Genomic DNA, 23539 nt, shown 5'->3' with positions numbered 1-23539 from the left:
TACCCATATCCTCCATCAGAACAAAGCAGTGGTTCCCACCCGCCACAGAAAAAAATGCTATTTTTTACCTGGATAATATTTCCTCCAAAGGTGCCTCGAAGACCCTGTTGTTTGGGGTAGTAATATTCATCATTGGAGAGATTCCATGGATCTTTCACTTCTGGCTGAGACATGTTCTAATGAGAAGTCATGAAATAAACCTTAGTCAGACTACCCTTCTCCATTACCTTTCTTTGTTCTTCTAAACACCAAGTGCCTTTTCCCTTCACATACCTGCTGTGGTTCCTCCTTAATGACGCCTGTTTTCCCTAAGAGAATTCGACTCTTCTTCAGAGATGATTCCTTCTTACTCTCCTTGGAGGGGGAGTTAGAAGTGGCCTCTTCCTTCTCATCAGGAATTTCTGAGGATCAAACAAAAGTCACCCTGGAGTTGCTATCCTTGAAGATTGACCTTTCCTACTGATACCTTTGCAGTTCCTAACCAGATCTCTCATCCTACTCCAGACCACTTCTAGTCTGTGATTCACTCTAACCAAACAAATTACACTCCTGACATCTCAAAGGTACAACTTTCCAACACTGCTACATTGTGAGTTTTCCCAAAATAATAGACAAATAGCAGAAACTGACAGCCACAACTTTGCTCTCTCAAACTGCTACCTAGAAGCTTCTACCCTTAACCTTCCCAGCCCTTCTGCTTTCCCTGCCCCTTGACATTAGCAGCAAGCTAACTGTCAATTATGGAGAAGGAACACTGGCCTCTGCCAGTACCATACCCAAAATGAGGTTCTCATCATTGGGATCAAGTGTCAAAACAGGAGGCTCCAACAGGTGGGGCATGGCCTGAGCATCCCAAATGATATTGTCCTCCCAGCGTCCATATACCAGCTCCTCATTGTCAATGGGAAAAATGGAGTACCAAGGCTTGTCATCATCCAGGGTGGCTGCAAAACCTAGTCAAAACAGGAGGAAACACTCAACAACAGACAAAACCTTTATGCCCCTCTCGATCGTGATTCTAGCAAAGGGAAAAGGAGGAAATGTCAGTAGAGCCAGTCATGTGGCTACTGGAAAGGATCCTAGCAGACACAGTGTATTTCTCACTTTAAAAAAATGTTGCACATAAAAATGTTCAATGTTTTTTATAATAGTGAAAATGTAAATGCCCAAATGTTTAATAAGTGACTCATTAAATAAAGTATGGTAATAAATGATATGGTAAAACATGCTAACAATAAATGGTAGTAAAATACATTAAAAAAACTATAATTATTGGTAAATCATGAAAACATCCATGTAACAATACTATGTAACAATAAAGTGTTTAGATAGAATGGAAGGAGAAAGGAAAAAATCATTTCTTAGATTTAAAAAATAAGACATTTTTGTTTTTCCTCCAAATTGTAAAAGTAATCCAGAAAATCCTGAGGAAAATTTGGAAAATACAGAAAGGTACAAAGAAGAAAACTGAAGCTGCTTGTGATGTTACAAACCAGAAATCACCACTGTGAATCTCACAGTATATTTCCTTTTAGTCAGCTTTCTATGTTTGTATGGTGTTTTTTTTTCACTTACACAAACAGGATATCACATATGCCACTTTATACTTGTTTTTTTCCATTTAGAATGAGTTTCTAGTGTCATTAAACATTTTTTATGAACTTTGAATGACATAGAATATTTATGTTAAGTGAAAAGCACAGTATACAAAACTGTACCTATAAAAATGAACTCAACTACATACATACACAGAAGACAGAAAACCAAAAACAAAATACAGCAAAAAGTTAATAGTTGATAATCTCTGAATAGTAGGATTACGAGTGATTTTTGACACTGTACTGTATTTTCAAAGTTTCCTACATTAAGCATGGCATACCTTTTTTTCTCTTCTGCATATTTAAGGAGACAAAGAGCAAATTCTAGAATGATAAATACAAAGGGGCTTTGGAAACAAAAATAGACCATCAAGATAAAGCATTGTTATAGTTCAGAAAGATCTTTAACTTCAAAGTGGTTTTCACATTTTTCTACTGAGAAATCAGAGTCCATCCTAGTTCGTTAAGAACGTAAAAAAAATTCACCACAGACTAGAATCAGGGCTCAGACTCAAAACATTTCACTGTTCCTTAGCAGCAGAAAAGATTACAGCTAAGCCCACTTAGGATGATGGAGAAGGGCAGTGTGCAGAACACAGCTAGCACGGAAGCACACCTTGCTGAACATTGTAAGCCATGGCATTCCTAGTCATACTGGAAGGAAGCCAGCCTGCCAGGCTTGCACGCTGAGGTTTTGTCCCTTTGTGTTTGACATCCTCCCCATCCCAGATGATATCATCCTCCCAATGCAGCTGTGTCACCATCAGAAAGTTTTCATCAGCCAGAAGATCAGTGCCAATGTTTTCTTCAAGTTTCCTAAAGTCCTGTGGAAGTAGGGAAGGAACAACAAATCCCTGAATGGTCAATGGTCAAAGTTCCCACTCCAAATCCCATATCAGATCTATCAGATACATCAAATGCAGTCCTTGACTCAAGAGAAGAACTTGCTAAGAGAGGACTATCTGCCTCCTCCCACTCCTAGTCTGGCACAGCACTCATTCCACAAACAGAATCGTTGTAATGGGGCCTAGTTGCCAGGGTGATATGCCATACCAAGCAAAAGGTCTAGACACCTAAATCTTGCACCAAAGAAACCCTACCCAATATCTCCCCAATTGAAAAGGAAGTAAAATTGATAGGGCCCTGGGCACACTGATTCCTTTCTTACATACCAGTGTTGCTTACCTCTATCATTCTACATTTTATCACAGGTTCATGTTCCATCTTTCTCAGTTTGAAGCCATAGTCAAACCCACTGCCATCTTCAGGGACACCCAGCATATCATACCACAGTTGGGCAGGCCCATAACGCCACTCAGCCACTCTTGGTTTGGTATCTGTTACTTTATCTATATCTCCAGTTGACTGGGAAAACTTGGACTCCATGGGAGCCATCATTGTGATCTGTAACAGAACAAAAAAGTAGAAGGGGAGGAGGACTTCCTGATCCCAGATGTCCTAAGACTACAGGTTGTTAACGGGCAGGAGAACTTAGAGGAACAATAAGGATGATTCTTGACCAGGACTGGAGTTAGAATGTAAACAATGGAGGTATATCATGGCACACTGTGCCATGTTCAAGTTCAACTCTTATTCACCAGTGTGCGTATCACCATCTGCCTGCCCCTAATACTTTTCTATTACAATAGGGAAGGGACAACCACTGGGACTGAACTCAAGATTACTCATTGATAATCAGCACAGAACTTTGCCTGCTAAGGTGTTATTTCCAATTCAGAAACAAGATAGAGAGAACTCATTTGGTCTTAATCCCAGGTCTCTATTTTGCCTACTTCATCATCAGAGAGACACTGTTCTGGAGGTGGTGGTGGAGCGTAGTCGTAGTTCCACAAAGACTTCTGGTTGACTTCTGATTCTACTGAGCACTCCACCTCCTGGGCCTGCTCTTCCTGTATCAGCTCACGGTGCTTCTTTTTCCTCTTTCTCCGAGCACTCCGCCAAACAGATGGGACATTCTTCCCTGGTCCAAAAAGACGGAGGAAGCGTAACACCTAGAACACAGAACATGTTACTATGTCACAGACTCAATGTCAGATAGGAAAACAGCAGCATCTGGGTCTGGAAACTCCTGTGAGGGGTCTACTCAGTTATGGGGTACAGACCAAGGAGTGCTAAACTTGTATTTATAACATCTACCAAGAAAGTAAAGAAGTGCCCCTTAATAATTTGGACTAGTTTTTTTAAGAAAACAAAGAATTTCTAATGAGAACTATATAAATCACATGTACTATCAATGCATCCAACTTAAGAAAAAACTAACACAATGTCACTAAATAAGGAAACCTTTAGATCTTATCCAATCTATATTCAGCATCTGGACAACAGAACTCAGTATTCAGAAGAGGTCAGTGGTTTGCAACGTGGGCATTCTCCACAGCAAGTACCTTCCCAGGCCGAAATTCTGGGAAAAGTTCTGTGACACTTGGCAACAGCTTGGTGGCATCATGCTGCATAATCCCAGCCAATGGTAGGGTCAGCTTTCCATCCTCCGAGTCTGCCTGTGTTGCTTCCTGAGGTCCCATCTCAGATTCTGAGTCAGAGGAACTACTGAAGTCCACTTTCTCTGAGGCCAAAGAGGAAGGGGCAATGATGGAGGGCAAGATGATGCCTTCTCCATCCTCAGACACTGCAACAAGGAAGAGAAACCCCTTTGGCATGTAACTGTGAGCATATTTCCTCAAATTCAGCCAACACCCACTCTAGGCTATACGCATGGCTCAATGGCAGGGGATATAGTTCCAAGCACCCAGATTACTAATATGCAACCCAGAAAATTCATTCCAACACAGTATCTCCCACCATCCCCAACTCACCTTGTACCTGGTACCCTAGGGTTGTGATGAGAGAAAACAAACACTATTACTACATTTACTACTTTCTGTAAGTATATTAGGTTAAAGGAATGTGACCAATAGCAAAATTATATAGCATTTTTATACCAGTTGGGGACCCATAAGCTGGAGAATTTTCTAAGCCCATAGGATAATAACAAAATTATTTAGCACAAAAAAAGATCTACGACATAAAGTTAACAGATGCTATTTAGCCTGCAGACTAAAAAGGAAATGGCTTAAAACTCTAACAGGAGGAATATTAGGTTAACATAAGCCTCAAAATACAGGCGATCAAAGACACTGCTCTTCCCCAATCTTCTAGTCTAGGGCAGGGTTACTACTGTTGCCAACGTAGCAATAGGTGAGATGACCACTTTAGACTCTGCCTTTGAAATCTCTGGACCTGGTAGTTAGCTCTATATGATTTATATCCATTCCAGGGTGCCGTCCTCATTTAATCATTTCTTTTAAAGAGAATCATCTAAACAGGGAGTTTCCAAATATCAATACGCAGATCAGTTGCATCAGAAATTACGTGGGGGAACTCTCTGAAATTCCTGGGCTCTACCCCAGATCTTCTGAATCAAGACTCTCTAGGGGTAAGCATAGGAAATCTGTATTTTTTTAAAAGACTTAAGGTGATTCTGATGGGCAGCCAGATTTGAGAACCACTGACTTAAACTACTTTTTCTTGAGCTCATGTTAAAATACTGTTGCCAAATGTTTTAAAAGTAAAACTTCTCTTTAATATTGAAATTTGAAAATTGTGTGAACCACTTCTGGAAGCTGTATCCTTTCCTAGCAGCTTAATTTTAATAGCCCCCTATGTGCATGCCAAAAGCCTGGACTTATGAATGGACCTTCCTCCTTAGACAAAAGTAGACAGTCTCTACTTACCACCGGTAATAGCATCCTGGTCCTTATCCTTCTTCATTGGTCCTGGGGGTGGAGGTGGAGGAGGCATCAACTTGCAATCAATGTCTTCACAATCAGCATCATAGTCATCTTCATCATAATCTAATAAAACCAAGAAGGTGATCCCCTCAATATTGAGAATGTTACACTATAGCCTTGAGCTCCCCTGTCACTCAAGAATTTAAAGCACCACATGAAGCACTATGCAGATCCCTTAAGAAGGCACAGGAGGTGGCCGGCCCCATGGCCGAGTGGTTAAGTTTGCGCGCTCTGCTTTGGAGGCCCAGGGTTTGGCTGGTTCAGATCCTGGGCACAAACCTAGCACCGCTCATCAAGCCATGCTGAGGCAGCATCCCATACAGCAGAGCCAGAAGGAGCTACAACTAGAATATACAACTATGTACTGGGGAGCTTTGGGGAGAAGGAAGAAGAAAGAAGATTAGCAACAGATGTAGGCTCAGGTGCCAATCTTTAAAAAAAAAAAACGAACACATAGCTTCTGTCTTTAGAAAGAGACGACATCATCATATTGCCAAATGCTGCAACACCATGCATACCTCATACAGGAATTTAGGTATCTCCCAAGAACTATTTAAAGCCTTTGCTCCTTCTCCTGATCAAATTTTGTTTTTTATTTTCACCCTGCTCAATCTCATAACTGCATTTAACATTCTTCTTTCTCTGTCAGTTTCCTTTAAGACTGGACTTTCCCTCTTCTCACCTCCCAAGTCTTTGACACATTTTTTCTATCTATCTTCTGCAGTCTGTTATTCTTTTCACTGCCCTTTAACCACTGGCATCACTCAATACCTGGTTCTGAACACTCTGCTTTTCTTCTTCTATGCACTTTCCATTCTCTTTCTGAAGAATCACCTTTATCCAGATTAAACCCAAATCTATATGTCTTGCTCTGACTCACCCCCTCTGTAATCACACTGCATGTTCACTACCTAAAGAATCTCTCCACTCAGGGACCAGCCCCTGACCTAGCAGTTAAGTTTGGCATACTCCACTTTGGCAGCCCAGGTTTGGTTCCCAGGGCGTGGACCTACACCACTCATTGGCGGCCATGCTGTGGCAGCAACCCACATACAAAACAGAGGAAGACTGGCACAGATGTTAGCTCAGGGTGAATCTTCCTCAGCAAAAAAAAACGAAGAAGAAGAATCTTTCCACTTAGATATTCAACAACTGCATCTCATACTACACTGAAATATCCTTCACCACTTTTAAATTCCCTTGTTACTATCAATAGCACCTCCATCCTCATTTTCCCAGCTTATGACTTTAGTCTTCTGTTGTCTTCATCAATCTGTCATCCCCCAAGACATTTTTTTCTTTGAGGAAGATTAGCCCTGAGCTAACATCTGCCACCGATCCTCCTCTTTTTTTTGCTGAGGAAGACTCGCCCTGAGCTAACCTCCGTGCCCATCTTCCTCTATTTTATGTGGGATGCCTACCACAGCATGGCTTAGACAAGTGGTGCCATGTCCGCACCTGGGATCCGAACTGGCGAACCCCAGGCTCCCAAAGTGGAACGTGCAAACTTAACCACTGTGCCACCAGGCTGGCCCCCCAACACATCTTTTCCAATCAATCATTAATAGCAGTCATTATGACAACTTCCAATTACTGAGCTCCCACTGTGTGCCAGGTATTTGTAGCTAGTTTACCTATAATCCTCTCAATAACGCTGCAAAGTGGGAATTCTTTTGAGATACACAAGTTAAGTGACTTACTCAGGGTCATACAGTTTTAAGCGACAAAGTCAGAATTCAAGCCTGGTTTAACAACAAAGCCCATACTCTTTCCAACACATTTCCTTAGTCACCAAGTCCTACTGATGCTTTATCAGCAACTCCCAAGTTTGACCCTGCCTATCATGTTCCTCAATTGTCACCCTACTCCAGAGCTTGATAACTTTATATCTAGCCTGCAAGAACAGTCTCCAAGTTAGTCTGCCCCTTTACTCTTTTTCTAATCAAACTCCAAAGCAACAAGTATCACTTTTCATTTTTATTTAGGAAGGAAAGGTGACTAACATTTAGTCGCACCTATCGTGACGCTGTAATTACAGGTGCTTTCACACCACATGTTAATGAACTTAAATTCTCACAAAAGCCCTATTAATGAGGTAGGTATTATCAACTTTATTGCAGACAAGAAAACAGAGAGATTACTACAAATGAGAAATCCAAGTCTCAGAGACTGAGCAACTTTCCCAGGGTCAAACTAAATATGGAGATGGGATTTGAACCTATGACATTCTGACTCCAAAGTCCATTTTATTTTCATCAGACCACCCTGCCTCTTACTCAACAATCCATGTTGCTTTACAATCTTTAATGGCATCAAATCTCAAGAAATGCATACATAACGGCGCTGTCAAATTGTTCTAGCCTTGGTTCTTGCTATTTGTCAGTATGTTTCCTACACCTTTCAAGAAAACCTGCTGGCCAATTCCCCCCACACTACTCGTTTATTTCTATCTCCAAACCTTTATACAAGCCATGTTTCCAAATCAAAATGCCCTGCTGCTTCCTTTCCATCAAACTTTATCTTTCAAAATTTTGCTCAAATTTCACCTCCATGAAGCCTTTTCTAAATTGACCTCCACCCACTTCCAATTATTCCAAAGAAGCACCCTTATAAATCAAGTCATGTGAAGGGGCCAATGCCAGGGAAGCAGCAGCCAAGGGCATGGATGAAGGCACCCTCAGAAGACAAGAAAACATGGAAATGAGCATGCCAGAGTACTGAGATTCTATCAAATGCGGCGTCCTCCCTTTCCAGGAGGTCAGCTCATAAAATCCAACTAGGAAACCCCCGCCCATCCTCTTCTTTACCATCCCTAGCCAAGACAACAAACCCAAATCTGAAAAATACAGCATCCCCTAAAACTCAGAGCTGCTACCACCTCCCCCTTAGCCTAAGTCAGGGTGCTCAAAAATAACAGTTACGCTATTTGACTTACTTATTCTGGCAGCCCCTCAAAACTAAATATAACACTCTGTACAGAAACATGAGCTTGTAGCTAGTTTATGTCTTCTTCTTATGAATAATTATGCTTTGCATTCATTTAGCCCATCTTCCCCAAATGATGACAATATCCCTGAAGGTAAGGCCCATATCTTCTATTTTTCTGGGTCATTTCTTGTGTATGTGGTGCAGTTAATTCTCTTTATCTATAAGCACTCAAATTCATTAACTGTCCCCAAAGAAATTAAGTGCAACTATTTACCAAGGTTTTATCTACATTTCTCAGCAGCCTGAAATCTAATTCAAAGAGGTGGACAAAGAATAAACAATGAGCAACTTCATATAAAAGTCTCAAACAGTGAGACGGAGTGTAGGGCAGTGGAAAGAATAGACTACGACCAGTAGCTCTAGGTTCCAGACCACGGAACTGAGCTCCTCAAGATCAGAAAATGGATTTTATTATCTTTGTACCATATTGTCTATCACAGTTTATAGCACATAATGGGTGCTCAATCAATGTCTTATGAACTGAGTAGCTGAATTAGTCAAGGTCTGCCACTAGGTAAGCGTAGAACTTTTGATAAGTTCCACATTTTATTAAAGTTCTCTAAAGTTCAAGTTTCTTCATCTATGATGAGGTTACAAATAAATAATCACTAAGATCCCTTCCAGCTCTGACATTCTGATTCTGTAATGTAGCACCTTACACCAGGCAGAAAAACCCATGTTGTGAGCAAGCATTAAGTGCACTGTGTCAGCATACAGGTGGTGAGTGACTTACAGAAACTGAACCAATAAATACATGTGCTCCTTTACACCTGACAGTGTATACTTAATCCTTCTTGAACAACCAGTTCCTTGAGGGAAAAGATTGAGTTTAAACAGAATCTAAAACAGTGTCATGAACCCTGTGGCTACTCAAATACCAGAAGATACAGAGGAAAGCATTATCATCCTTACTTGGCGTTCACCAAGAATGTGGCACTACCACTATGAGGAATAAAAGTCTGAGTATGGTAACATGCCCCAGAACACAAGAGGATAGCAGCTACTTGGAACTGAGATGACAGAGGGAGAGAAGCAGAGCAAAGGCATAGAGAGCAGGAACAATGGCAAAAAGCGTGCACAGAAACAAACGACTACAAGCAAGCAAGTGCACTGGAATGCTCTATCAATGACACCAAAGAATCACCTGAACGGCAAAGGGGCTGCAAGCTCCCCAATGTCTGCTGGTATCTTCGGCTTTCATCTTCTGCCACCTCATTGATGTCTGAATAGTCCACAGCATCTTCTGTACTCCTGATCCATCCTATAAATAAAAAAGGGGAAGGAGGAGATCTTAACAAACAGCAAGTAACTCTCACTCCCTTAGATAATTGTCACTGAAAAGTACTTGTAGAGTAAGTGGCCAGCCTCCTCCCCCGCCTTACTCCCCATGACCCAGACTTCACCTTCATCATTTACCAGGCCACTGTCAATCCCAGTCAATTCTTCATTTGCCGTGAGTTCAGTGATCAGGCTGCCCAGCCCCAAAGCCCCCAAGCCTGCCAAGTGCTTCTTACATTCCTGAAAAAGGGACAGCACCAGAGTCGAAGGTAACAACTAAACCGAAGCTTCCCACACCACAAGGCTTATTTCCCTGGTCCATGACAAAGCTATAAATCCATATGAAAAATGACTCTGTAGTGTCCTAAAAGAGGCATCACATTCAAGAACTATAAAGCACTATGCTCCACTAAACTCCACAATGATCAGATCTTTATTAACATCACGTCCAATTTCATCACCATACTTTAAAGTAGTATGATTATTCAAAGAACCACCACCAAGACTAAATGAACGGACCAATGGTTCTCTGAATAAAGGCTAAGACAACTGAGGTCATTCACATTAGAGAAGACAAGGCCAGAACTTTTTTGCTCTCTCGTGTGTGTTTGTGTGTGCTGCAGGGGAGGAGGGATATTGGTCAATATTTTCCCCTTGAAAAAACAAGCCGAAACGAAAGTAGCGAGTATCAGTTGGGCACAGGAAATTTCATGAATTCCAGTGAACACTTGGAAAATCACCTAAGAAGTGCAGAGACCAGAGGGGTCTGCCCCGCATGGTTTGAACATTCACTGTTCTAGGAATTAGGGCCTAAACCGCATGATTTGTTGTGGGTTCTGTCCAGCTCTCTTGCTCTAGAGCCATGTCAGGTCAGCCAAGCAGGCAGTTTCAAGAATCTCCAAGAAGGTTCTCATAGCAACGGTTTGAAAGCAACTTCACTACGTTAAGCTGCTATTTTTCCTACTGCCTGGTCAGGAAGAACGTTACCTCCAAAGCCACCCACGTCAGCGCCCCTGACCTACGGGGGCTTGCCCACCGTTCTCCTCTCTTCTCCCCAGCCTCGCCCACAACTGAGTCCCCTCACTCTACGTTACAGGACAATCTACTAGGACAGTCTCCGCTTCTCGCTTCCTCTTCTCTTACGTGAACTGTTCCCTCCCAGACGGATGGCCACATCGCCCTCTATTTTCACTTCCTAGGCACCCTCTACTCTCCTCGCTCCACCTACTCTCCTTAGCGGCACCACCCCCAGCCCTATCCCCACGCCCACCCCCTCACATCATCCAAGACGCTTTCCCCCTCCAGCTGCCCAGCTCCATTGATGTTGCCGAAAAGGAAACCGGTTAAAGAAAACGAGCCGCCTCCACCAGAATCTTCATCGCTGTCGGTATCTGACATGATGGCGGCTGCGGTGCCGGCAGCGGCTGTGGGCAGCAGCAAATCCCAGTCTGGTCCCATACACCGGAAATAAAAACATTCGTCGCCCAGAAGTGACTCACAGAGCTCCTTGACCCTATCAGCCCCTACCGGAAGCGGAATAAAGAAAAAAATAACCGGAAAGGCCGGCCGTCCTACGAGAAAGGAGACTTGGCGTCACTACTTTACTAATGGCTTTTGATTGGACCATACGCGTCCAGGGAGCTGGATATGCGGAAAGCGGTTGGTCAAAGAAATGTTTGGTCCCGCCCCCTTCCGCTTTTCGGCACGCGAGCATTCTCATTGCGCCACATAAGAGCGACGGCTTCCCCTCCAATCAGAAAGAGCTGCCTGGGTAACGTGGCCTACGTCCTGGTAGCCGCGGGTCTTCACGTCACAGTAACACGGAAGTGAGGGTTAGGACTGGGCCTTCTCGTCTTGTGCTCATCTGCTGCTTCACTGCTGGGTCCCGAAGAGAGACTGGCCGTAAACTGTGCTGTGCCGAAGATACCTTTGCAAGTTAGTTGTTTAGAATTGACGTTTCCCCACAGAAATGGACCCCCCCCCCATTTTATTTCGGGAAATGTAAAAGATGTGTAAAATAAGCTGCCATTTCATCTGAGGTCACAATTGTTAACATTTTGCCAGGTTTTTTGTTTCTGAACCATTTGAAAGTGGGTTGCAGATAGCGTGATTCTTCACCTCTAAAAATACACATTTTTCTCCACAACCACAATACCATTATCACATTTTTAAAAATTAACATTAACTCAATATCCTTTAACATACAGCCCATATTTAAATTTCCCCACTGTCCTAATTGGAGCATTTTGCATTTCAATCCAGGATCTACTCAAGCTTCATGTAATTTGGTTGCCTCCCTTTAATCTTTAATCCAGAATTCAGCAGCCTTTTTCTTTGTGTTGCATGACACTACATTTTTGGAAGAATCCGGGCAAGTTGTCTTGAAAATAGTCTATATTCTGAATTCGTCTGATTGTTTCTTCAAATTGATTCAGGTTAGATATTTTACTGGCCATCAGAAGGCACAATGTCAGATTGTCCCAATATTGGTGATGCTAAACGTGATCACTTCGGGAAAAAAAATGGTGACCACCAGATCTCTCCATCACAAAGGCACATTTTCCCTTTTGTAATTAGTAAATAGTTTATGGGGTGATACTTTGAGATTGTGTGAATGTTCTGTTCCCCATTGCCCTTGCACCTAATGGTTTTAGCATCCATTGATGATCCTTGCCTGAATCAATTATATTGGGAGAGTGCAAAAGAGTGATTTTTCTAATTCTTAAATTCCTTCTACATTTATTAACTGGACTTACTAAAGAAGAACTTTCCCTTTTCTTACCTTTTTTGCATTTTTTATCTTAATGTCTTATAATCTAGCACCATCGTTATCCTTTTTGATGCTCAAACTGTCCTATATTTGTCCAGTGAGAACCACTTCACTCTGGCTCCTGTGTCCTTTCAACATGATCCCATTTTTTGAGCACCTCCTTGCTTTTTTGGCACAAGATGTTCTAGGCTTACTCTGTACATTCCCTGTCCCGGACCTGATATAAGCCATTTCTCCAAGGAGTCCTGGTTCCTTTTACTGGGGAATGGTGTTTAGAAACCGGGGCATCTTTGTTTATAGGCCCTTTCAGTGAAGAGAGCTAAAATAAATAGAGTTTCTACTAATACCTCCAATTTAAGTCCAACACAGGGTTCTTCCTCACCTTTCCCAACTTCCTGTTTGTATTTTGCTTATCTTACAATAAGAACTCTGGTTGCCAACACCCATTTTCAGAATTACAAGACCAATACCACTACCAACAATAATGAATGAAATGTTCATTAATTATTATTATTATTATTAAATAATGAAATAATGTATGAAATGTTCAGAAGTTCTTCGCAGTTTTCTGTCCTTAGAATATATCCTGCTAAAGATATACAGTGTACTGTGTTTTAAAATTACTTGAATCATTTTTCCCCCCTCTGGAGTTTTCTATTTGTATTCAACTTTAGGATTGGCTTTTATTATCCTTTTTCAAAATATAATTTTATTTTTAAAATATGTAAACCTTTACATGGTTCAAAGTCAAACTATATAAAAAGCTATTCCCAAAGAAGTCTTGCTCCTATGCCTATGCCCTCTATACCATTCCCACCCATTGCCTATAAGTAACTATTTTCATTAATTTCTAGTTTATCCTTCCTGTTTATTATTTTTTTATTGAAGTATAATTGACATTATATTAGTTTGGGGTGTACAACATAATGATTCGATATTTGTACTTCCTATGTTTCTTTTTGCAAATAAGCAAATGAGTGTATATATTCTTATTTCCCCTTTTTCATTACATAAAAGGTAGCATATCATATATACATTAGTGCGCCACTTAACAATGGGGATACACTCTGAGAAACGCATCATTAGGTGATTTCATTGTTGTGCGAGCATCACAGAGTGTACTTGCACAAACCTAGATGGCATAGCCTACTACACACCTAACTATATAGTACTAATCTTATGGGACCACCGTCGGATATGTGGTCCATCGTCGACTGAAACGTCATTATGTGGCGCATGACTGTACTCTTTTCACCTTGCTTTTTTTCACTTAATAATACAGCCTGGAAATCACACTGTACCACTTCATAGTGCTCTTCCTCATTCTTTCTTTATGGCTGCTTAGTACTTGATTGCATGGATGTCCCATGGAATATTTTAACAGTAGCTAAACATTTCTAGGCCAGATGACAAAGGTCTGCCAAAACCTGCTTAGTAGCTGAAATGCTGCACTTTGGTAATGAGAAGTTAGTGGAATGCTCTTGCTATACTAATAGTTAAGACAAAAAAGCAAAATGGAATGTTTTTTTAATGTCCCTTATATTGCCTCTTGGATGTTTGTGCTTGAGGAAAAGCAGGTTCAATGAGAAGTAGATGGAGGCTTGCAGAATGTGGAAGGTGACTTCAGATTCTATAAATATTAAAGATGCCATTCTTGACTCAAAAATGTGGTTTTGCATAAATCTGTCATATGACCCAGCAATTCCACTCCTAGGTATATACCCAAGCAAAGTGAAAACTTGTCCACATAAAACCTCGTACACAAAGGTTCACAGCAGCATTATTAATAAGCCAAAAAGTAGAAACAATCCAGTTGTCCTTCAATTATGAGTAGATAAAATATGGCATATCCATACCATGGAATATTATTCAGCAACAAAAAGTGCCCATATGTGCTACAAAATGGATGAACCTTGAAAACATTATGCTAAGTGAAGGAAGCAAGTTCCAAATGATCACATATTGTTTGATTCCATTTGTATGAAATGTTCAGAACAGACAGAAAGTAGATTAGTGGTTGCCTAGGGCTGGGGGTGGGAACAGGGATTAACTGCATGAGGGATCTCTTTGGGGTGATGGAAATGTTTTAAAACTGGATTTTGGTGATGGTTGCATGACTTAGTAAATTTACTGAAAATCATTAAATTGTATACTTGAAGTGGGTGAATTTTAAGGTATGTAAATTATACCTCAATAAAGCTGTTTAAAAAAAAAAACAAACATGGTTTTGTGCTTCCTCAATAGTGCACTTAATAGTGCACCAGCACTATATACAATTACCAGCCAGGATTAGTTCAGTTTTATAACAAACAGAGGAAGGATATTTTCCTGAGATAACTGGAAGAAGCAAAGGACATTAAATGACATATTTCTTATCTTTACAACCCCAGCTCCTAGTGCAGTAATGCCTATAACACAATAGGAACTTGATCAAGGTTTACTGAGTATAATGTAATAAGTCAAAAAATCGCCTACAGGGAAGTGGTCTCTCATTAGTGAAAATCAGGAAATGAAGCTAAATCCTGGAGATGAATAGGTGGGAGGTGAGCAGGAACTAGAGAATCAATGTTAGCAGGGCAGACAGTTCTCTACCCTGATTGATGTAGGAAAATAAGTACAGTTACACATAGGTGCAATGTGCAATACGACAAATACAGTTATTTCATCCTTTGCAAGTTGAAAAGCGTTTAGAAACTATTCAAAACAAAGGGTGGGGGAGTGAGGAATTGCTTTGATTTTTAGAAAGCAATAGACCCAGTAAAATCAGAAAAGTTTATTAACATTCATTACGAATAATTTAAAAGTGATATTAACATGTTAGTCTTCATACAAATTCCTTTTAAGTATAAAAATCAAGATGTCACTGTATGCCTAGGACCATCAAATCAGTCCAATACAAAACCACTCTCTCAGACTTGTAGATCACACCTCCATTTATTAGAGGACATGAATTTGCCAAAACCAAACCCAGAGTTACATTTTGGAATTTGCCAGGCAAGGGGGGAGCAGGAGGCACTATTAAATTAAAAGCCAATTTAAAAGATTTCAGTAGCTAAACAAAACATTCCCAGAGACACAGGTGACAGCTATGTTTCTAGCCCCTTTCAACCATGAAGCCTTGTGAGCACCCCAGGCAGCATCAATCAGAACATCCCGAGACCAGAATCCACATGGGCAGTGCGTGCTTTCATTTGGCTGCCTGTGGGAAACTCAGTGACTCCACACAAGGGCAGTGAGCATGCATGCCCACAGGCCAGCTGACTGCTACAGTCACCATGCTACCAGAGGAGCAGCCCCACTTTCCAAAGTGCTACTGGGCCTTACTTGAGGAGGGCCACCCTCACCCTCTTCCGGTTAACACACTACTCATACAGAATCCCTGCCACCTCCCTCAGGAGGCCATGGGTTACATGTCGGAAAATAGACACGAGACATTGAAATTGAGATAGATGGCATATGCTGGACCATACTATCCATCCTGGATCCTCCACAGCTTTAAACAATCAACAGTGTAGAAATAGATACCAACGAAGTACTGTGTGATGTGGAGGGTGCAGTGATGAAGGAAAAACAGAACACTTTACTCCACGGTGAGGGAAAAAGAAGTAAAGGAGGAAGAATAGAGAGTCTATATAACCTTTTATCTTCTATCAATACTTGATATCTGCTTGACTTCCAAGTTCCAGATTCTCCAAGAGTAGGGTTGCCAGATATAGCAAATAAAATTACAGGACACCTCAAAACAGCAAATAATTTACTAGTATAAGTATGTCTCAAATATTGCATGGGACATACTTATACTAAAAAACTATTTGTAAAAACTTATTGTATTTTATCTGGCAACCCTATCCAGGAGGTTCAGTTAGCCTGAAGCTATTCTCATCAGATCTTGTCAAAGAGCAACAGCAAGACTGTCACAGAGCAAAGGACAGACACTTCACCCACCACAGGCGGAAGTATGTGATCCTTTTAGTTCCATTTCCCAAACACTTGAAAATCCAATGCTGTTTTGGCAAGGTGAGAGGATATGTGCATGGTGGAGTTGTCAACCACTGTCTGCCAGGTGGAGAAGTAAGTTTTCCTTCCATATTAAATGAAGAAGGTAAAAAACTCAACTAGGGAGAAGCGGGAGAAGCTGGCACACCGGAATATGGAATCTGACTCCTAGTGTCCCAGAGCAGGCTGAGCAGCTACAGCAAACTCCCCACAAGGGCAAGAGCCCCAGCGCCTGGAGATCCAACATACTCCAGCTCTCTTGGAGCAACTAAAAGACTCAAGGGGTACCTAGGGCTGAACACACACACAGGGAGATGTACAGAGGAGGGAGGAACAGGAGGAGAGCAAGGTAGCCTTCATAGTGACTCAGAGGAATGACAGCAAAAGAGAAGTCTCAGAGGCAATCACAGAACTCCCTGACAATGACTGGCAGGACATTTTGTTTGATTGGTTTTATCTAGAGGGTTAACCTTCAGTGGTCTTTCCCTAAAGTGAAAGGTGACAGGGAGAAAAAAGGGCCACACAGAAGCCTCAGAGACATAGCTTTTTGGAGGGATTGTTAATTCCACATCACCAGGCCCATAATGCTGTCAGAATCTGATAGCAGATCTGACCATCAGATCCCATACCCAATGCACTATCATGACTAAGTCCCACACCCACCTCCTGAGGATGGAAGAGGAACAAATAAGAAGGCCATGGCTGCTAAACATTCCTCTCAAAGGCATGAAGAGGGAAACATCAGAAAGCACATGATCATGTTACGCTTTTTTTTTTCACAGCCTCCTCCACAGGAATTCCTAGTTCTCTGAAATTCCAGCATCTCTGAAACTGTTTCCAGAGATGTTAATAGGTGTGGCATGGGACCAAAAAAATTTCAGTGAAATAAGCTTGGGAAATGTTGAATACTTATTAAAAGTTATAAATTCCTGCAGTAGAGGAACCTGTTGAACTTTATTTAAGTCACTGGTTCCTGACTTATTTGACCACAGAACCCTTTTAAGGAACATCTATTACCATCTCAAAGAACTTTGGAAAATACTGCTTAACCATTTTTGCAAAAATGTCTCATCTCAAGAATGGGAAGAATGTGTCAACATTGGGAACACCCAGGAATCACACATAATATAGTTTTCAAAAATTAATATATCAGAAAATTTAAGACAATGATCTGAAAACTGGAGAAACTTGTCCTTCTGTGAGGCACTTGCTCAATGGCAGATACAGCCAGGAAAGCTGAAATTAAAGTTAAAAGCAGACAAGCAAAAGCGTACAAAGAGCAGTACGAGGCTGCTCTGTTTAGTCGTGGCCTGGCCAGGACAGAAAAGAATAGCACTTGGTGGTATCTCCTCTTACCCCTTTCACAAGGGAGATGCCTGCACACGCACATGCACACCCACACCCACACCCTCACACTCAAACTTCCTCCAAAAGGTTCTGACCAAACTTCAAAGTAGCCTTGTACAAACTAGCTTGCTTTTGTTCCTCCAAAAGCCGAATAACCTGGAGTCTAAGGTTTCCAGGAGAAGAGACAAATGGCTCATACTGGCATTGTTAAATGCTGTCAGAAGAATCTGCCCTTATTCTCCTTAGGTGCAGTCCCCAAGTAGCACCCCAAAAGCTATAACAGGACACACTTCTTGGTGTTTTTCTTTGTGGCAGGGTAAAGCACAGCCCGGACAGCTTCCAAAAATACCTCATGTACTCCATCCTGCATCAGGGCTGAACATTCCAGATACTTCACAGCCCCCACCTGCTTAGCCAGGGAAGTGCCTTGCTGAGGCGTTGTGGGCACTAGGCTCTGTTCCTTTAGCTTCTTCACTGTCTCAAGGTCACTCCGTAGGTCCCTCTTGGTGCCTACCAGCAGAACAGGAACATTGGGGCAATGATGGGAGACCTCTGGGTGCCACTTATGCCTCACATTGGCGTAAGAGGATGGGTTGCCAATGGAAAAACAAATGACAAAGATATTGGTCTGGGGGTAGGAGAGCGTTCGCAGTCGGTCATACTCCTCTTGGCCAGCTGTGTCCCACAGGTTCAGGCTGACGATTTGGCCATCCACAGATGTCTGGGTGCTATAGTTGTCAAAGACAGTGGGGATATACTCCTCAGGAAAGGCATTTGTTGTGTAACTGATGAGGAGGCAAGTCTTACCTACAGCCCCATCTCCTACAACCACACATTTGATCGTCTGCATTCTTCCCTTGGAGTCCTATGTACAAGAGAGAAAGAAAGAATGTTCACAGATGCTTGGTTAATTTAGGGAGCCTAAGCTTTATAAACATTTCCCTCTGAGGAGAAGAGAGGAGGTAAGACCCCCACTGCTCATCCCCTTAACACCATAGAAGAGTCAGCTGGGAAAGGTTGTATAGGACAAGAGTTCTTACCGTGGAGTCCACGGACTGCTAGAAGATAGGCTCCAGTAGGTCCTAGAAGCCACTTCCGAAGTTGTGTGCAATATTATGTGTATGTGCATAAGTGAATTTTTCTAGAAAGAAGATCCAAAGCTGCCATCAGATTTTCAAAAAGGGCTGTGAGCACAGAAAAATTAAAAAACATCAGTATACATAGTTATTTATGTTACATTGTGGTCATAAGGTCTGAATATACTGTATCAAAGGTGCTAAAATAGAGTAGGTCATGAATAAATGGTAACTAATATTAAAAAAATTGGTATAGAAAGAACATTCCCAAGGTTGAAACAAAAGAAACATGGCTCTCACTTCAGGTCTGTGGCTATAGACTCAGCAAAGGGACCTCTGTTCCTGAAAAACAGCAACATCATAACATTGGAGAGAAAGGCAGGCCAGTGAGACTCAGCCATAAAGAGAAGTAGTTGAGAGTCCAGGCTCTGAAATCAGACTGCCTGGAGTCGAAAATCAGTCCTCTCTTTGCCTAAGCTTTGTGAACTCGGGCAAGTTTCTAACCTGCGGCTTAAATGAAAGAACGCATGTGTAGTACTTATTAGTGCCTGCCACATGGGAAGCACTCACTAAGTGTTAGAAGCTACTGTGCCTTCATAATAATAATTCTTCTTCTACTATTCTACTGCTGGGGAAGGCAAAAGTTCTGTGATGTGATTACAATGCTAGCCAAACCAGGGGCCCCATCGCCTCTCACCTAATCTGAGTAAAACTACAGTCATAACACCACCATACTCTCGTCCATTTCTTCATGAATCAAGTATTTGAGAGTAAATGGTATGACATGGATGATCTCCCAGAAACATGTTTACTACGAGCTCCCAGGTTTATACCCCATATTACCACCCTGTCAATGCCCTGCCCCATCAGTGCCCCACAGCACTCCATTTTCTTTAGCTTCGTAACTACTGCCCTCAATTCAGACCCAATCCTGATAGCGTTAACTTCTTCAAGTGCCAGAACATGGAGGAAAGGGGATAAACTGTCGTGTGTATTTGATTATAAAAAAAAAAAAAAAACAATTGAGAATAAATTAGTTTCCCACTTTGGGAATTTAGGGGAATAGATACATCCCCCATCCTGGTGTCCTCTTAGCTAAGGTTTACATTAGGTCCATGTCACAGACAAAACCAAAACAAAACACCTCATTCAGGGGCAGGGTAAGGAAAAGTTGGCCTTCCAAGAATGCTTCACGCAGGCCCACTAGGGGTAGCTCTCTCCCCACAAAGCCAATTCTGACCAGCAAAGCATTCCACCTAGAAGCCTTCGTTAGCACAGGTCCCAGAGCTAAAAGTCAAGACCAGAATTCAGCTCTAGTAGGCAACCATCCCAGGGTATTCACTAACCATTAGCTCTGTATTTTTTCCATTAGGAATAGGCATAAGGATCAAACACACAAGGCCAATGGAAATGGAGCAGACTCACCATGACATTCCTTGAGAACAGCCTTTCACTTTCCCAGTCGGGATTAATTTCTTTCTCCTCTGAATACCTATGGCAATTACTACCTGTACGACTCATGTTCCCAGCCTTCTCTAGGTATCACCCAGTGTCCAACATCTCTGCTCAAAGTGACTGCTTTCAGGACAATAGTGCATCTGAGGGGGATGCTGAACCAGAGCAAAACTCTTAGGCGCAAAGACCACTTTGCACCCCAAGCTCAGCTCCTCATCTCTGTAACTGGGAAAAGGCATCTACACTAATTTCTACTTGTTTGTATCTACCAATCCTCCTTGTATATATGGCCTGCAGATGGGAACTGAAGTCACACTGATGGCTGAGGGCCTAGATGGTGAAGTGCAGCTAGAACATCCCAGGTCCAAGACAAAACCCAAAACATCCTCACAGTAGCAAACTCTCCATGAGAGGGAGGGTTCAACAAAAGTTCCAGGTGTTTTGGGGGGGCTGCTTTGTACAACTGACTCATTTATTCAGCCCATGTGTTCATTATACTATTTTTAATACTTGTGTGTATGTTTGAAATTCTCCATAGTTTATAGGTTTAAAAATAATACTAAAAAAAATCCAAAAGAATTGAAAACAGGATCTCAAAGAGATTATTTGCACACCCATGTTCATTGCATCATTATTCACAACAGCCAAGAGGTGGAAGCAATCTAAATGTTTATTGATGGATGGATGGATAAAGAAAATATTACATATATATGTTTCAGCCTTAAAAAGAAGGGAATCTTTGCATATGCTACAATATGGATGAAGCTTGAGGACATTATGCTAAGTGAAATAAGCCAGTCACAAAAAGCCAAATACTACATGATTCCACTTATATGAGGTATCTAGAATAGTCAAACTCATAGAAACAGAAAGAAGAATGGTGGTTGCCAGGGGCTGGGGGAGGGGTAATGGGGAGTTGTTTAATGGTTATAGAGTTTCAGTTTTGCAAGATGAAAAACTTCTAAAGGTCTGTTGCACAACAATGTACATATAGTTAACACTACTGTACTGTACACTTAAAACGGTTAAAATATACTAAAAATAAAAACCATACTTTTCCAAAAGGTTGGGAGCTCTGAGAGAAGGCTAGGAGTTACAGGAGAAAGGTAAATATTCTGTTCATCACCTAGATGAGAAAAGCTGGTTTATCTCGGCTCCAGGATCCAGCAGGATGCTGTCCCATTACGGATCACCCACAGCTTTCCCCTCCTCAGCATCACCACTATCCATACTCTCCCAGGTACTGCTATGGGCAATGCACTGCTAGAAGGGACTCAAAAAGGGTAAAAACAAACCAAAAAAGAATGCTAGAAGATTACAGTCTTGTGGTAAAGGCAGGACTTATACTAAAGGCAACCAATAATACACAGTAACACATAGCTCAGAGGGGAAAAAAAGTTGCTATGGGGAAGCAAAGGGCAACCAAAACCTGAGAGCCTGTTCTAGGCATTGTGCAAAGTACTTTCACACATCTTATTTAAGCCTCACAGTCGCACCGTGAAGCAGCCATCAGAGCAGCCCAGAGATCTTTAGGTGTGCCTCTAGGGTTGGAAATTGGGACAGGCCCGGAGCTGCACAGACCAGCACCCCAGAAGGCTCCCTTCCCAGTTAGTCATTCACTTTCAACCTCGGAATTAGTTTCATCTAAATCTTCCCACCTCCTCTGACAAATATACACTCTGCACAGCAGCTGATTTTCTCCTAGGTTGGACACACAATATAAAAGGCCTAATAACAGTCCAGAATGCAACTGCAAGTATTACCGTTTCTAGCACATTCTCCTCAAAGTCTCACTCTTCCCACAAGTCTGAGTCTAATCCACTTGAAAACATTCCGTAACTTTCTGAAACCAAAACAATTCGGCAGAAGACTCCCATTTTTATATACTACTTTCTACAAGTTAGTTATTTACTACATGTGGGAAGCGGAAGCTTTTTCACACTGAAGACTGACTTCTTTGGCTCAAGGCCAGTCAAAGACGACTTCAGGGTGCTCTGGCGTGAAGGAGGCCAGGCGAGCGCTCCCCAACCCGGAGCCCGCGGCGATTATCCTGCGCCTGGAAACTCAACCAGAGAGTCCACCTAGGGACGCAGCGGCAGCCACCGCAAGGCCGCTCGGCGCTTCCCTCACTCCCGCCAACCCCCCCCCCCCCCCCCCCCCCCGCCGGGGTAGTCGGTTCTGCGGCTCCATAAGGACACGTGAGCCTGGGACAGAGAGGTGCCCCAGCTCGGCTTCACACAGAGGAAGAGCTGGCTCAGCCTGCCCGAAGCACAGACACCTCGGCCGACCGCAAATCCCTCCCACCCGAGGAGCGGCAAGCGGCCGGGGATGGGGACACTCGCTGAGAAAGAGCGGAGGCGGCGGCCGCCGGGAGGGTCCGAGTCAGGATTACCGGGCACGGTGGTCGTCGCCAGCGCCGTTCGACCGCAGCCGGCGGAGCTCCCGGCCGTCTCTCGCTGGGCTCGGCGGGGTCGGCGCCACATCCGGGCAGCGGCCGAGGCCCCCAGTCATTGGACGGGCCTCGGCTCGGTGCCGCGAGACCTCCTGGGAAGTGGAGTCCTTCTAGGGCCAGCGTCGCTGGCTGCGAATCCCAGGCTGCTCAACCACACCTTCGGGTAATCGAGGCTTACTTAGTTACTCGCTTCGGAAGTCCCCAAGCCTCCCCTTTCCCTTGGCAAAGTGAGGCCACCCCTTTCTCCCCAGACCCCTGTTTTCTCCTTAAGACCAATATTAACATAAAGAGAGAGTCAGGGAACCGAAAAGTGTTAGGAAAAATGGAGGCGATAAAAGAAAACGAGGCAGTGAGCGAATTAGGGTTGCTCTCTGTCACCGTGTATTAGTTTGCACTCTCTAGAGTTTTATATAAATGGAGTCATACAGTATGCACTCTTTTAACAGCTTTATTAGATACAAATTCACATACAATTCACTCATTTAAATTGTACAATTTAATGGGTTCTGGTATGTTACATTATTCATTTTTAAAATTGTGGTAAGTATATATAACAAAATTTGCCGTTTTAACCATTTTTAAGTGTACAATTCATTGGCATTAAGTACATTCACACTCTTGTGCAACCATCACCATTGTCTATTTCCAAAACTTTTTCATCACCCCAAACGGAAACTCTGTACCCATTAAGCAATAACTCCTCATTCCCCTCTTTCCACACTTCCTGGAAACTAACGTCTAATCTACATTCTGTCTCCATGAATTTGCCC

General features: G+C 42.5%; 2 protein-coding genes across 13 annotated transcripts in view; both read right to left on the bottom strand.

Annotated features, from left to right (window-relative positions):
* Positions 1 to 11438, bottom strand: part of TAF1 (TATA-box binding protein associated factor 1) — a 71718-nt gene extending 60280 nt beyond the window's left edge. For 4 of the 9 annotated variants that reach the window (XM_070258794.1, XM_001493192.7, XM_070258795.1 and 1 more), the window contains exons 1-11: positions 10952 to 11175; positions 9799 to 9913; positions 9540 to 9656; positions 5351 to 5470; positions 4004 to 4182; positions 3392 to 3610; positions 2784 to 3002; positions 2215 to 2422; positions 777 to 953; positions 274 to 401; positions 69 to 176 (exon numbers count right to left, since the gene is read on the bottom strand). In XM_070258794.1, the coding sequence (XP_070114895.1) occupies positions 69 to 176; positions 274 to 401; positions 777 to 953; positions 2215 to 2422; positions 2784 to 3002; positions 3392 to 3610; positions 4004 to 4182; positions 5351 to 5470; positions 9540 to 9656; positions 9799 to 9913; positions 10952 to 11131 (1770 nt within the window). In that variant the 5' untranslated portion in view covers positions 11132 to 11175. Of the gene's footprint in view, positions 1 to 68; positions 177 to 273; positions 402 to 776; positions 954 to 2214; positions 2423 to 2783; positions 3003 to 3391; positions 3611 to 4003; positions 4246 to 5350; positions 5471 to 9539; positions 9657 to 9798; positions 9914 to 10951 lie in introns of all 9 variants that reach the window. The other 5 variants (XM_003365809.5, XM_070258793.1, XM_070258797.1 and 2 more) reach the window with 3 other exon arrangements.
* Positions 11439 to 15201: 3763 nt separating this feature from the next.
* On the bottom strand, positions 15202 to 22815 carry RHOG2 (RHOG family member 2). Of its 4 annotated transcripts, none has more exons than XR_011435119.1 (3): positions 21444 to 22806; positions 18827 to 18970; positions 15202 to 18651 (listed from the first exon to the last, which is right to left on the bottom strand). XR_011435119.1 is itself a non-coding variant. In XM_005614256.4 (3 exons), exon 3 carries the CDS (start codon positions 18634 to 18636, stop codon positions 18061 to 18063), a length of 576 nt encoding a protein of 191 aa, XP_005614313.1. In that variant the 5' UTR covers positions 18637 to 18651; positions 18827 to 18927; positions 22710 to 22815; the 3' UTR covers positions 15202 to 18060. The 4 variants fall into 4 exon arrangements, 2 of the variants coding, with proteins under 2 accessions (XP_005614313.1, XP_005614312.1); XR_011435120.1 differs by having other exon boundaries at positions 20288 to 22770; XM_005614256.4 differs by having other exon boundaries at positions 18827 to 18927; positions 22710 to 22815.
* Between the last annotated feature and the right edge of the window lie 724 nt (positions 22816 to 23539).

The sequence above is a fragment of the Equus caballus genome, chromosome X (genome assembly GCF_041296265.1).
Source record: "Equus caballus isolate H_3958 breed thoroughbred chromosome X, TB-T2T, whole genome shotgun sequence".
Classification (NCBI taxonomy): Eukaryota; Metazoa; Chordata; class Mammalia; order Perissodactyla; family Equidae; genus Equus; species Equus caballus.
The sequence above is the reverse complement of the archived record's forward strand: the minus strand, read 5'-3'. Positions and strand labels throughout refer to the sequence as shown.